Source organism: Maniola jurtina, chromosome 12, assembly GCF_905333055.1.
Source record: "Maniola jurtina chromosome 12, ilManJurt1.1, whole genome shotgun sequence".
Taxonomy (NCBI): domain Eukaryota; kingdom Metazoa; phylum Arthropoda; class Insecta; order Lepidoptera; family Nymphalidae; genus Maniola; species Maniola jurtina.
In genome coordinates, this window is record NC_060040.1 from 1,693,032 (window position 1) to 1,709,482 (window position 16,451).

Below are 16,451 nucleotides of genomic sequence, written 5' to 3' on the forward strand. Positions count from 1 at the left end.
AAGTTTCAGTTAAAATGAGACAGACTTATGCCAGGGGTATAAGGCTGTCTCGTTTTAACAGTGACTTAAGTCAAAGTGCGCTCTGTAGATCTCCAGCTAAGAGCATATCTGCGCAAGCCAGTTTGAGGAGTTATAAGTGCGTGCGTGTGGACGGCAAGATGGTATCCCACGTAGTTCCAAAAGCTGCTAAAGATTGAACTGGGCAGGCAAGAGTGTGTAGCCGGAGCGTTAAGTATATTTTATAGAGTATTTGACTGTTTTACAGTTTAAGATTGTGTTTTTAACAGAACCACGGCGTGTAAACGCGCGTTTAACCCGCTTCAATCTGTGGATAATTATATAAGGCCTCCATTACCATGCTAGATTTTATCAGAATAGAGAATGAATTTCTTGAGAAACTGAAATTTATAAAGCGTACTTTGACTTTGCTCAGATTAAGACAGAAATAAAACGAGACAAATTTTTGTCGATATTGTCCGTACAAAATGACTTCTCACGCGCCATTTTAACTATGGGTCAACTGTCATGTCAAAAGTACGATTTACCTTTAGAATAAGGACTAAAATAGCATAACAGGGTTGTGGTTAAATTTGGTATCCACAACATTTAGCTGAGTCGGGCCTTTTCGTTGGCACTACACAAATAGTATACCTACAAACCTTAAGTTAAGTTCATCGATGTGTTAAGTTAGATTTTAAGGCGTTAATTTTGTAAATGTTAATTGTGTTTAATATGTGTTGGATCAGACATGATTGACATGATTTTGATACATAACGTTAAATTGGCGCGTGAGAACTCATTTTTTACGCATAATACATAAATCTGCTTCGTTGTAAACTACATCAAAACTCGCTCCACAGATTTCAGTCTATACATTTGAAAAAACTAGATGGTTGCTGAGATGTTGCTGATGGGAAATCCCATCGAAGAAAAGGCTAGCAGTCGAATACTCTAATATAAATGTCTAAGTAAATTCGAAATTGTTCGATAAATTAGTAGAATACAAGAAGTTTTATACTCATACAAAATGGTTTATTATTGAAGTTACAATACAAAGCTCACTTCATATACACCTTTGGTACGATAAGATAGAGTTCAGAATACAGGTGATGTTATAAGAAATATTAAAATATAGATACTCCAGTCTTCAGCCATCTGAAACAAAAAAAAAAAGATTTTTTTTTTCTTCAATAGAACAGAAATACCCTGCAGTATAATATAATTGTGTGAGTTGAAAATTAAAAAGAAATCGCAATAAATTTACTAGTAAGTAAATCAAATAGGTAGGTAGATAAAGTTGAAATTCTTCTATTTACAGCGCTATTAAGAATAGTTTAGCTGAGCACTTGAGCAGGTTTCTATCTTGGATTATTAAGATGCATTCGAGCGCCAACTTTTGTTTGTAAGAAACTCCAGAAATTCCTGTTTTCACGAAGCATGCTAGAGTATGCCCTGTTGATTATTCTAATCCATAACAGTCAGTAGTAAAGTTTTTTACCAGAAACCTTCGACTCTTCCCCTGCCATTAAGTCAAACTCAAACTCAAATCGCTAGAGACGCTATTCTTTGTAAAGGTTAGTAGTAAAATTTCTTACCAGTGATCCTCACTTCCTACCCCCCGATGTTCAGATCCTGGAGTTCCCTGCTGTCATCACTGGACGCGCTGTGATTGGCGTTGAATATTTTATACAGAGGTTAATAGCAGATTTTCTTACCAGTAGCCCTCACTTCTCCTCAGGTGCTCAGGTCTGTTTAGTGTAGTTTACAGCAATTAACAGTAATCTGGTGGCACTAATCCGGGCGTTGAGTATTGGTCATTCGAATTTACAAAGGTTTTCTTCCCAGCGATTTTCACTTTCACTCTCTAGTGCTCAAGTCCTGGAGCTCACTGCTGTCGTTATTGGAGGCGCTAAAGTGGCCGTTGGACATTGGTTAGGTATTCGAATTTACAAGTTTTCTTACCAGTAACCCTCACTTCCTCCCTCCAGTGCTCAGGTCCTGGAGCTCACTGCTGTCGTTATTGGAGGCGCTAAAGTGGCCGTTGGACATTGGTTAGGTATTCGAATTTACAAGTTTTCTTACCAGTAACCCTCACTTCCTCCCTCCAGTGCTCAGGTCCTGGAGCTCACTGCTGTCGTTATTGGAGGCGCTAAAGTGGCCGTTGGACATTGGTTAGGTATTCGAATTTACAAGTTTTCTTACCAGTAACCCTCACTTCCTCCCTCCAGTGCTCAGGTCCTGGAGCTCACTGCTGTCGTTATTGGAGGCGCTAAAGTGGCCGTTGGACATTGGTTAGGTATTCGAATTTACAAGTTTTCTTACCAGTAACCCTCACTTCCTCCCTCCAGTGCTCAGGTCCTGGAGCTCACTGCTGTCGTTATTGGAGGCGCTAAAGTGGCCGTTGGACATTGGTTAGGTATTCGAATTTACAAGTTTTCTTACCAGTAACCCTCACTTCCTCCCTCCAGTGCTCAGGTCCTGGAGCTCACTGCTGTCGTTATTGGAGGCGCTAAAGTGGCCGTTGGACATTGGTTAGGTATTCGAATTTACAAGTTTTCTTACCAGTAACCCTCACTTCCTCCCTCCAGTGCTCAGGTCCTGGAGCTCACTGCTGTCGTTATTGGAGGCGCTAAAGTGGCCGTTGGACATTGGTTAGGTATTCGAATTTACAAGTTTTCTTACCAGTAACCCTCACTTCCTCCCTCCAGTGCTCAGGTCCTGGAGCTCACTGCTGTCATCGCTAGAGGCACTGGGACATCCGTTGGGCGTTGGTCCTGACGCTGCAGCCATCGCCATGGACAGCGGTATTGTGATGAACTGCGGTTGAGTAGACGATGATGATGCTGTGATTAAAATATGATTTAAGTTAAATGACTGACTGACTGGCATACTGACACTATAATTACAAACAAAACTATGCTCTCTGAATGATTTCGAATGTTTCTTGAAAACATTTTGGAATCGAATTTCGGGTGTTTGTGATTGGTTGGTGACTCAAAATGGTTAAGCCCACTGATTTTTCACTTTTCGACTTTCTATACTAACTTCATGAGTTTAAGTCCACGGGAAGTAGGCACCCTATCGGTTTCTTGAAAGACACGACAGACAGACAGACAGAAAGACAGTCAAACAACGACGTGATCCTACAAGGGTTCCTTTTTTTCTTTTGCGGTACGGAACTCTAATAAAGTACCTATTGCCGGTTTGATGTAAACGAAAAGTTGAATATGAAAAAGTAGTAAACTGCGCAGTGTTCGCTAACATTCGGGGCTGACAATACGTTTGGTGTGAACACAGACATAATGCGGTTAGCAATAACTGATATTCAGATCCTCCTCCGAAATTCCGTTCAGCTTTGCGGTTATCGATTTTCACGCTGCATGTATTTGCCTGGAGATATCTACACGGATTCCATGAATTTCTGACGTTTCGATCGACAAAGGCTATTGATAGTCTTGGAACTTGAAAATTTGATAGAGACAATCTATAAGTTTTTATCTGGTGATGTTTCAACCGCAAGCTAATTTTATGCTGTTCTGAAAATCATACATCTCCCTATGCGTATTTATATGTTACAAAATGCGTCTTCATATTGTTATATCAATATTCAACACTCGTACAGTGCTATGCTAAAGAAACATATTTTGGTCAAACAAATATTATAACCCATGTTGACACTAAGAAAGAGTGCCTTTCCGAGTGCTTTTAATGGATTTTATGATTTTCTTAAGGAATCGTTTAGAAATACATCCCTAGTGCAATGATGGATGCTATGGTTTTATACGTGTGTGTCTTGAAGCCGAATAATTCCTTAGCACACCCTCCGAAATATATCCTGTAGAATACCGACAGACAGGCAACCTTGCGCCGATGATCCAAACTTTGAAGCTCAGAATTTATCAGCGCTTGGTCACCAATGTGTCTTCTAGCATTACGATCCACTGAATCAAAGGCATCAAGCTGTAGTTGATAGAGCATAAATAACTGCAGTACTCCATGTATGGTCTAACTCGAGCATGGTATAAGGTTAGAAGCTATTCCGGTGTGAAGTACCACTCAGCTTTATTAAGGATGGCTACCGCTACTGGCTTTAAAATTAAATTTGAATTACCTCCTTCTTGTCCTTGGTTAGCCAGTCCTAATATGAAACTGTGAGGGTAGCCCATAGCCAGATTGCCCAGTCCGAGGTTGCTTCCAAGGCCGTCCAAGCCCAACACACTCGAATGGTACAGCATCGCTCCTCCCGGTAGATCTATCTTTGGCAGTAGCTTTGGTAGGGATGGTTGGCTTGACTTGCTGCTCTCTGGTTCAGGATTTGACGTTGAAGTGGACGGTTGGTTGTCAGATGGAGTTTCTCTGTAACAAGAAAAAGAATATTGTTCAAATTTTATTCTCAGCAGCTTCTTTGATGTGCTTTTTATCAGGTTACACCCAAGATTTTTTATTTTTATTTTTATTCAGATATAAATTAGCCCGTGACTGCAATCTCACCTGGTGGTAAGTGATGATGCAGCCTAAGATGGAAACGGGTTAACCTGGAAAGGATATGACAGGTTTCTTTTTATTAATCCCATACCCCTTTGGTTTCTGCACGGCATCGTACCGAAACGCTAAATCGTTTGGCGGCACGGCTTTGCCGGTAAGGCGGTAACAGGCCACGGCCAAACCACCTTTGGGAGCACCAGACCAGACCAGAAATTTAGAAATTATAAAATTCTAAATCTCTGCCGGGAATCAAACCCGGGACCTCCCACTATTAAGACCACAGCGCCACTGCGCCAGGAGGTCGTCCCTAGGGATATTCTTTTCTATTTATTTCTTTAATTTAATTACAGACTTTTAATAAAAAGTGAACATTTTACAACAAACTTTTTAGACCAAAGCACTGGATAAAAGCTGAGACTGGTGTTTGCAATTTGCAGTCCAAATAGACCGTAGTCTATGCTAGGACTGACAAAAATCATGGGACTCAAAAGATTAATTTATTTTGAGACTTAAAAAATATAAATGTAGGGATGTAGATAGGTTGGTAATTCGTCTGTACCTGTTAATTTCGCGCTCCTTGTCCGTACATATCACCCAATCTTGCTTGTGGTTCTGCTGTAGAAGCTTTTCACTGGGAGACTCCGGTTCACTGCCGCTCTCGTCGCCACTGTCGCCTGACGAAGCCGGTTCATCCTGTGGAGAGTGATTTCCATTAAAAGTCAAAAAAAGTCAAGAGTCAAAATCATGGAACGCCCTTCCGGCGTCAGTTTTCCCTTCCACCTATAATATGGGTATATTCAAGTCAAGAGTGAATAGGCAACTTCTAGGCAAGCGCGCTCCATCTTAGGCTGCATCATCACTTGCTAGCAGGTCTGATTGCAGCCAAGCGCTAGTCTATATAATTTAAAAAAAATAAAAAAAATATTCAAAGTAGGACAATGGTACTATGGGCGGAATTGTTAAATTTGTACGATATAGTAGTGATAATTAATTACGTGACTTAAAACTAAAGCTACGAGGGTTCCAAACGCGCCCAAGTCTGAGAAGAGTCCACAATAAACTCAGCCGGGTATTCTTTTTTTTTATGATCACCACTTTACAAAATCACTTATACTTATTAGAACTACCAAAGCTGATTGGCAACTCATAAGCTTTCGTATCATTTAAATAATCCTTGACATTATAATAGGATTTTTCATTTTTCATTATAAGTATGTCCCCGGATGGGTTCGAAACTAGACGGGCGTACATACATCGATTAAATACGTGAGTATAGTACAACCTGTAAGTACTTATAATACTTAGGTTCATTCCGTAAAACCAAAACACACTTTTTCCGTCCAATTCAATTGTTTTATTTTTACATTAAGCCTTATATTATGTAGGCGTTACAAGATTACAAAAACAATTGAAAACTACATAAAAATCAATTTTATGGTTAAATAAATACTGTGTGAATAACGCGCTATACATTGGATTGCAGTTGGACCATGTCCACATGGTCCAACGGCGAATCTATAGCGTGTCCACTGCTGACTATGGACTACCAATGATTACCCTAGGAGTCTACCATAGCAGCTGCCAGTTTAGAACCTCGTCATCTATTCTAATGTAATCATCATTTCAAAGTCATCTATGTCAGTTCCTCGAACTGACAAACCTGACAAAATGTTTACATCTTTAAAAAGCTTCCTAAAACCGTTATATAGATAAATTCTACCTAATAACTCCACCTTTTATACTAGCTATAACTGCTATTAAGTATTGTATATGGTGGGACATGTTTTTCGCTCGAGCTAAAATCTTATTGAGTGCCTCTCGCGTCGCTTGCACCTGCGACACTCGAGGGCGAGAGAAGGTAACAGAGTTTTACAACTCGGAAATATGTGTGTTATTACATTACATACGAGTACATCAAAAGGATATGGTTATAGAAATTGCTTGTATACAGTATGGCATATTATTGTAAATTGAATACTTGAAAAGAGCAACCGCCGAGTTTCTTGCTGGTTCTTCTCGGTAGGAACGACATTCCGAACCAGTGGTAGATTATTTTGACGATTCAAAAGCACTTGTAAAAGTTTAAGTGTGAATTTTGAATTTGAAAGGAGATATTATAAATGCGAAAGTGCGTTTGTTTGTTGGTTTATTGCATTGTTGGTTTGTCCTTCAATCACGCCGCGATGATGCTAAGAAAGGATTTTTGAAAATTGTATTGTAGTGATAATATTGGTATGGACATGAATGTACCTATAGGTAGATGGCCTAACCATCTTTACTCTGTGGTCTAAGCCTACTTACTGATATCTAACCAAAGTCATTCAAGGGTCAAAGGTAAATAGGAGAAGTTTTTACGGTAAACATGAAACTCGTAAAAGTTGGTGTAAGTCGGAAAGTTCGTCACAAAACTATTGGGAATATCAAAACTTGGTTCGCTTGGTCGTCTAACTTGTGTCTATTTTCCTTTACGCATGACGGAATTTTATTAGCTTGTTATTTTTATTTGGTTTACAAGTTTTTTTGACCTCGATCTCTTGACAAGTTTCTCCTAGATATATATTTATTTTCGACAGCTGATTTAATTGTAAGATTTTTCACTGCGTGGTGAGTGTAACTCGTGAAAAGGTGATAGTCTAAATGGTCAATCTGTCTAGTTGGAGGTCTAGGGTCCGACCCCGCGACCTCTAACATTTGCTTTAACGGTGAAGGAAAACATTGGGTGGGAACCTGTAATGTTGAAGTCAATAATAAATAATAATAAAATAAGTAATGTCAATGCGACTTGGCCAGCGTGGTATAGTTTACCAAAGTGGTATAGTCAAACCCTTCTCATTCTTAAAGGAGTCATAGTGAGCCGGTTGTGGGATGACCATGATGAAGCTAATCTTTTAAGTCTAGCGTGAACTATATAATTTTCTTCCAGCATAATCAATTATCATCAACCTCATCATGTGGATGAGGAAGGCTGAGGACCGGGTGTGGTAGCGCTCTTTAGGGAAGGCCTATGTCCAACAGTGGACGTCCACAGGCTGATGATGATGATGATGATAATAATCAATTAGGTAATTCATAAGACATTAAGAAAAAGCGCTAAAGCTCCAAAAACTTTTGCTCTGTACAGTTTAGCAAGTCGGTTCAGTTTATGATCCATGATACAATCGTGATACCATGATACAGCCGGCCAGTAATGAGCCATGGTGACGTCAGCAGGCACCGGACAAAACAACTGTTAGGACACCAAAAAAGGTTTAGAGTTTAGACGATTGTGAATGCACACACGTACTGACAGCAAAAAAAAAAGTTGTCGCTATGATTTTTGACGTGACAACGTCTTATAATTCGATAGAGCCGGCTGCACGCACGAAAAAACATGACTCATGCGGCGTTACCATGCGGCGTTACCATGAGGCGTTCCATGTAAGGCTTGAAGTGCAAGCGAGAGCGCGGAACGAGCGACAAAGAAACACAATCGGCCTTTGTTGTCACGTGTAAACCGACTTTACAGACAACCAATTTTTTTATTAATCTGGTACCTATGCATTTTGACTATGAGTTCAGATGTATGTAATCTAGTGATGAGAGAAGCGGTGAAAACTATAGTCAAAATTGGATATACTTAGTAGAAAATTAGCTGATTGTCGAACAATAGAAACCCGTGCCACTAGGTTAAATCAAAACTTAACTTTAATATTGTAAATTTTAATATTGTATGTCTGTATTGCGGATGGGCCTTTAAGAATCCCATATCTCTTTGATTTTCCGGGATAAAAAGTAGCTTATGTCCTTCCCCAGGATGGCTAACTCTCTAGCAAATTTCATCAAAATCAGTTGGGTCAAAAACTGTTGGGCAATACTTTGGCTTCTATAATATTAAGAATGGAATTAGTATGGTTTGATAATTTAGGAAGGTCGCAAATTTCTATTAAAATTTTGTTCTTGTTCTGCCGACGGTACTGTGTTATCAGATGAACAGCGCTGCGGCGAGTGCGTTAAACGGTAGTTAGTTAAGCACAATTATTATTATTTAGTGCGACGCACAAAGCCTACGCCTACGCACTGACGAAAATATACGCTCATTGTAACATGGATACCACCTTTTATCGCACTAGTGCAATAATAAATAAATTTCTGTATTGAGGCAATAAGAAAATTATCACAGCTTTACACATATCGTCATCCTATCCTGATAGTGGAAAAGAAGAATCCTAAAGTACATTCCTATGTAGTTTATTTAACTTTAAAAAAAATGAGTATTTTTCTAACTCTTCGCAATGATTTTAAATTAAGTACTGGGTGTAGTATACTTACTTAAGATTTGATAGTATTAGAAATGAAAACTGTGACCAGAAACGCATCGATATGGTTTTTTTGCATGGATATATGTACTTAAATACTTATGTATAGAGTGACATAGGCTACTTTTTATCCTGGAAAATTAAAAGATTCCAAAGGGATTTTTAAAACAAAGATTATACTAAATATACTTAATAGATACAAGTATTAACAATATAATGAAAAGTTACACCGACAAGTTTTAATTAGTTTAATAAAATGCCTCGCAGTAATACTTTCTTCTCTGAATTAAAGTTCTTATCCACCCTACACTGTCTATAACAAATTCATGATTTAATCACAGCAAGCAACTGTAAGTAAGCTCGGTGTTTCAAATCATATTTCTTTGTTATTTGTTTGGTAACAAATGTGCCTAGGTACCAACTGTGATATCAAGAACAATTTTTCATTTCACTGCATTGTTTTCCGTTGAAGCATTTTTGACAGGCATGAGTTATCATCATTACCAGCGCACTACTGAGCACGGGTCTCCTCTGAAAGTGAGAACTGTTTAGGCCATAGTCTGCCACGCTGGCCCAGTGCAGATTGGCAATCACACACCTTTGAGGACATTATGGAGAGCACCCCGGCATGTAGGTTTCCTTCATCGTTAAAGCAAGGGATATATACATAATTGCTTAAAAACACACATACTTACCTAATTCGGAAAAGTTGGAGGTGCGTGCCCGGGATCGAACCCACTACCTCTTCACTGTAATATCTTTAACTACTCACTTTTGCTTCGACCTATCGAATAGGAGGAGGACGACTTTAACCGCTAGGCTATCACCGCTCTTATCACTAACTACGCACTTTTGTTTTATTTATTTAGATTTGTAATAAAATCAAAATTTCTAGTGTCTTATTTAATGCAGTAATCTTTTGAAGATAAAGGTTGCTCTTTAGATGATTAATCTCATAAAAAATTAAACTCTTTCTATTCCTATTTCTGTTACTTCAGGATTCAATGAGGTACCTAACGAAAGTTACAATGTATAAAACTTGTGACTGGATTACAAGCATCGAGAAATCGAAAAGTACCTCCAGGCTTTCGAGTCACTCGAAAACAGTGAATATTACCTATATCATCAGCTTGAAATTCAACGGGAACAATCAAAAATAACGTATCAAAAATACACGAGCAATCAAAAATAACGTATCAAGAATACACTAACGAGCACAATCGAGATAACATCGCATCCGATCGTGTCTGATATCGATTCATACAGACTCGATGGTGAATCGATAATGAGGTCGAATTTGTTCTCGTTGCGGCAACAATTCTAGATATAAGTACCAGTTCTGTTATTAATTTAAGCACTAGTAAGATGCATAGATTGCGCTAATTTGTATTTTAGGGTTCCGTAACTCAAAAGGAAAAAGTAACCCTTATAGGGTCACTTCGTTGTCTGTCTGTCTGTCCGTTTGTCCGTCAGGAAAACCTATAAGGTACTTCCCGTTGACTTATAATCATGAAATATCGCAGCTAGGTAGATATTGTGCTATAAGATCTATACTGGCCCATGATATCTAGAGCTAAGTATTTAGATTTTATTTACATTGTGTAGAAATCTAAATATTTCATATCTAGGGCCACACAGAAGCGCTCAAAGGGTCCATTCACGTATCGCCGCGTACCTCCAACAATATGATATTATTCAATGCCAATTACACGCCCTTGTACGCATTAAATGTACTTAATACTTTAGCACATAATGTGGGGACACAGAATAACGGTTAATGATAGATGGCGAACAAGTTGCCAATATAATAAGTCATAAAAACTGATTTTGGAACAAACAGGTTCAGTTAACAGTGCTTGCGTTATATATAAATAAGTGCCTAATTATTTCTGTTTATAGTAAATCACTACTGAACAATTATTGATTGTCAAGTGTTGAATTTAGCAACTAATGATAATAATAATTAACTACGTAAACTTAAATTAAAAGCTACGAGGATTCCAAACGCGACAAAGATTCTATTGTAAAGTACACACACACAATAATGCTATTTAGTAAAGGAAAAGTCTTACGAGAACCTTTGTTTCTTGGTAGAAATAGACATACCTACAGGAATCAGTATGAAAAGTCCAGAAGGGTTCAAATGTATTGGAATATACGTATTAAGAGAGGCAGACGATTGACTTTTATGAGCACGTTTGCTTGAGATGGCTCCATCTATCATTTGCTTTTAGTCAGTGCAACACATAATATGGGTAATTGTATTTGGGCTGCACTGGGCTAGGAAATATTGTTGCAATTGTATGGACAATGTCCGTAATCCGCTTATTATGAAAAGGGGTGGTCAGTAATTTGTGAGTCCTTTCTATTGTATGAGTACGTAGTGTAAATACACGAACTGTTTGCTATCCTCGTTTATGTTAAGTTTCATAGGTAAGGTAAGCTTTAGTTAATTTTATAAATTCCACGTCGTCACTCATCTGAACTCATCAGCGGCTCACTACTGAGTACGGGTCTCCTCTCAGAATGAAAATGGTTTGACCAATTTCCATTGCCAAGTGCGGATTGGTCGACGTCACACCTTATTTAAAAAATCTCATGCATGCAGGTTTCTTTATGATGTTTTCTTCCACCGTCGAAACAATTGATATTTAATTGCTTAAAACGCACATAACTCTGAAAAGTTAGAAGTGCGTGATCGGGATCGAACCCCCGACTTCCCAAATAGTCGGACGGCTATCACTTAGTTCTACGATTACTAGGTTTTAAATTGATGACATAATTGCATCTGAAAATAATTGACAGCGTAATAGCTGTACTAGATTTCTAAGAAGAGCTGTTCAACCCTTCACACTTTTGCACAGTTATCGCTTTGAACATTTTATTGAAATCGAAAATATCAAAATGAAACTCTATTAGTTTTGATTTTATATCATTCGACAAACCAAAGATTATGATTGTTTTAAGTAAAAAAGACTGTTAAAAAGAAAATTGAGGTTGTATCATAAAATCATCATGATTTTAAACCCCAACAGCAAACATTTTACGCAGTCGGTAGGTACTCCTGTTTGTTTGCCCCCAGCTGTATCCTACAGATCCTAACATCGAAGCCGCGATCTAATCTCGCGTCAACTCCCACGCGTACAAGCGTATGAAAATCAGCTATTCGTACACACTGTAGTATAGTCAGCGGTCAATTGTGCGCTTCGGAACATTAGCGCGATTGACAGGAACAAGGGGCTTGTTACCGCCGCGCTCCGAGATGCGTATCGTACGCCTTTGGGCTACTGTTTGCGTATCTTTGGCCACTTGAATACAGCCTCTGGAAGAACCTTATTCTGTATTTTCAATAAAAATGTCCAAAAAGTCATTAATATGCAGTATAAACAACGTCGGTGACAAAAGTTAGCCTTGGGTTATTCCATAATTAATATGTTTGGAATCGGTATAAAGTATTTGCTTTTAATGACAGTTTATTTAGATAGATTAGCTATTATGATGTAGAAATTCGCTAAGTAAGTATTTTCGAAAATTCAACCTAAGGTAATATAGAGATTTGAAAGTGTAGTCCACGCAGACGAAGTTGCAGGCATCATCCTCATTCATTCAGTATCAATCAGTGCTCTCAGCGTACATTCAAAATTCAAAATCCTTTATTGTGTCGTTTGTTTCATCCTTTAGTATTTGTCTCTTTTGTGTTTGTTTAGTAATAATTTATCATTAACCATCTAGTTAGTGTAATTGGCACTACCGTTCCGATTATACTCTACGTAAAATAAATTAAATTAATCTAGTTGTAAAATAAAATATCCTCTAGATCATTTCCAGCGATCGATGCATCGATGTAGCCAAGCTTCGGGTGTAAATGGGTGCATAATAAGCAGGCATTCAAAATCAAGGAGATGCATTCCGCGCGATATAATAGGTATTCAGCTACACGTGTTTGCGCGGTAGACATTTGTATGGCGGATGGCGGGCCGAATAATGATTTACTATCGGGACACGGCGGTGGTTAGGTTTAGGGATTGCAAGTATTTTAAAACGAGGTAAACTTCTTAGTTCTCCTGTAAATCTCTTCATTTCGGATCTTGTTGTTTTGACGTGACAACGTCTTATAATTCGATAGAGCCGGCTGCACGCACGAAAAAACATGACTCATGCGGCGTTACCTCGCTCTGAGGCGTTCCATGTAAGGCTTGAAGTGCAAGCGAGAGCGCGGAACGAGCGACAAAGAAGTACAATCGGCCTTTGTTGTCACGTTCAACTATAGTCAGTAAACCGACTTTACAGACAACCAATTTTTTTTTGTTTCATTTTAGTTACTAACAACTGTATTTACTGTAACCTGAACATGACGCCAAGACAATAATTTCCCGCGAGGCTTGAATTGTAATCATTAATCTATAAATCACTTCTCACGACAGGTCGACATGGCAATCGGGGTATGAGGCGATGGGGCACAGGTGCAGTATATTTTCCTCACGAAGTATTTTTACCGTTAAAGAAAGCAATATTTAATTGCTTAAACAAGTAAATAAATAAATAAACCATTTTAGCAGCTCCACAATTTATTATTTCGTCAATCAATCAATCATATCAATCTTTTTATTTCCTCACCATGTGAAGTTTTGTTATTAATATTATGATTATTGTGTTTAAATGCTTAATTAACTGTAAAGTTTTCTTATTATAATCGTTTAAACTCTCCCTTATGTTCTCTAAGATTCTAGACACATTTTAAATCTAAATCAGCTATCTTATTTGTTAATATCCGATTGTGGCGCAAGTATCAAGAAACTACATTATACTAGATTCTAGTCTATTGCAATGGACAATAAGGTGTCGTAATTCCTAATGTTAATAATATAATAACTATTTGCTTCCCATTTTAGGTTCTAAGAAACGAGAGCATTGTACGCGGGTGAGGCAAACTTGTATAAGTATAAAAATTCTAATTTTGGAAAATAGCATCTTCTTGTGTTTATTTTTAACTAGCTTTTGTCCACGACTTCGTCCGCGATACATAATATGTAATACTAACTGACGCCCGCGACTTCATTCGCGTGTATATATGTTTTTTAAAAATCCCGTGAGAACTCATTGATTTTCCGGGATAAAAAGTAGCTAAAGTGCTAATCCAGGGGATAATCTATTTTTATTTGAAATTTCAGCCAAATGCGTCCAGTATTTTTTGCGTGAAGGAGTAACAAACATACACGCATATACACATACGTACACACAATCTTTCACCTTTATAATATTAGTGTGAAGTGGGATAAATTCCTAGATTCCAAAGCAATCGGGTATAATGTAGCTATCTATTAGTGAAAGAATTTTTTAAATCGGATAAATAGTTTCGAATACCACCTCCGAGATCCAAATTACCTTTTACCACTTTGTAATATTAGTATTACATGTAAATTGAAATGATGATGAATAAAAAAACTAAATATAGCCACACATTGTCATAATATAAACAAAAATGAGTCTAATAAGCTAGTCAAGTTTAATAAGATCTCTAGTGAGATGCACGTACCTGTTTTATATTCTTTTGCAATTATGCATTATTTTCAAATTCTATTCGACAAAAATCAGACGGCCAATTTTATAGCTATTTGACATCACCAGAAATAAAAAATCCAGTGAAAATTACGAGTAATTAAAATACAAATAAGCCCCTTTTACTTTACGGGAAAAAGGATATTCTCACTGAAAATTTGGACATTTAAATAGTCATTCCGGCAACACTTGTATTCATACAGTACGATTATCACTGACGCAATTCAATTTCAAGTGGAAAATGGAAATTCATTTGCTAACAAACAATAGCTTTCACCTGTTGTTTTTTGTTTCGCGTAAAGCGTCGTATTTGTTTGCACGGGGACTAAAGCGTGCTAAAGCCGCCAATGCGATTAATAAAGTTAGGGCTGCCATACATTCACATTTCCTTTGATTATGTCTGAATTTTCCGAGATTTGAGCTATTTAAAAAGACAACCGGAAAACGTTAGTTTCCAAAGCCATTCACGAAGATTCACACGAATTCGACCTACTTTTAAGGATATGCAGTTCAGTTGGTAATAAAACCATCCAGCCTTCTTAAATTTGCAATAATATATCTAGGGCTTTTAAAAACTTCGTAGGATTTCTATGATTTTTAAAGATAAAAGTAGCCTAAGTCCGTCTCTGGGATGCAAACTATCTCTGTACCAAATTATATCAAAATTGGTTAAAAACAGAAAAAATAACAGGCAGATAGAAATACTTTATATATATCTAGCAGCCTATTTTAAACTTGAATTTTGGCAGCTATACCTACATTCCTCAGAGCATAAGCATCCGTTAAAAAAATTACGGACACTTACCCCTACGGGAGCAAAGTTCACTTCACCCCATAGTAGATGAGTGTTAGAAAACCAACCAACTTCCACGATGACAGGTTTTATGAAAAGCCCCTCTTTTTGACCGAAGAAAATTATCTTAGTCCCATGGATGGTCGAAATAGCCGTCACCCACGAGCTAGTAAGATTATAGATAGTTTTATACATATAGCTAAATATAGTATGACAATATACTATGGAAATTATCAGAAGAAAGACACTCGATTTGCATTAAAACACAGCTTTAAACGCGCAATAAATTATTCCATGCAATAAGACAATATATTTTCGCAGAAGTAGGATTTATTTCTTTTTTCGCAATTCGTGAGTTATACCTGACCGTCGTGCGCACACGGAAGCGGGCACAATGGGCGGCAAGATGAAAGGGTCTTAATATGCGTGACGTAACAGATCTAATGGTGGCCATACATTGTTATGGGATTTGTTTATTGGAAACAGCAAGCCCGAGGGAATTAGCATAAAACCTCTTAGTCACTTAATAGATATTAATGAGGTAGGTAGATATGATACTAAAATCTCTATAATAATATTATTTTTAACGTGAGAAAAAGATAAAGAAATAGATACAAAAAGTTTAATTTTTCTAGTAGGCTATTTTTATAAATTTACTGTTAAAAAACCAATAGGTTGGCGACCTGTCTGGTGCGGTGGTAAGCGCTGTGGCCTTATAGTGGGATGTCCTGGGTTTGATTTCCAGCAAGGGGTTAGAATTTTGTAATTTCTAAATTTCTGATCTGGTGGGAGGCTTCGGCCGTGGCTAGTTACCACCCTACCGGCAAAGTCGTGCCGCCAACCAATTTAGCGTTCCGGTACGATGCCGTGTAGAAACCAAAGGGGTGTTAGTATAATAAAAACTGTCATAGCCCTTGTAAATTAGCCCGCTTCCATCTTATACTGCATCATCACTTATCACCAGGTGAGATTGCAGTCAAGGGCTAACTTGTATCTGAATTAAAAAAAAAGGTACTCGTATATCCACATGTATGAATGAACGTGTACGTGTACGTGTGTGAACGAAACAGCTTCCAAAACACAACACTTAGGTATTTACATATTTTATTAGTGTTAATAATATTTTGTACTGAAAATATGAAACAAAACCAAGTTAAACATTTATTTTCACAATGCACCCGAACAATATAACCACTTAATTTTCATGACCACATTTCATTTGCACCCATTTGCCTGTCTAGTGGTTTTTACGCCTAATAACACTAAATCAGCTACGCCAAATGAATAGCCGTTTCCAAATAAATAGCAATGAACGAATT

At 37.7% G+C, this 16,451-nt stretch overlaps 1 protein-coding gene across 3 annotated transcripts in view; it reads right to left on the bottom strand.

Annotated features, from left to right (window-relative positions):
• Nucleotides 1–471: 471 nt before the first annotated feature.
• The window catches only part of LOC123870431 (serum response factor homolog), a 315,743-nt gene continuing 299,763 nt past the window's right edge, over nt 472–16,451 (bottom strand). For 2 of the 3 annotated variants that reach the window (XM_045913742.1, XM_045913740.1), the window contains 4 exons: nt 5,045–5,178; nt 4,112–4,356; nt 2,683–2,843; nt 472–1,155 (listed from right to left, as the gene is read on the bottom strand). In XM_045913742.1, the coding sequence (XP_045769698.1) occupies nt 2,692–2,843; nt 4,112–4,356; nt 5,045–5,178 (531 nt within the window). In that variant the 3' untranslated portion in view covers nt 472–1,155; nt 2,683–2,691. Of the gene's footprint in view, nt 1,162–2,682; nt 2,844–4,111; nt 4,357–5,044; nt 5,179–16,451 lie in introns of all 3 variants that reach the window. The other variant, XM_045913741.1, reaches the window with a different exon arrangement.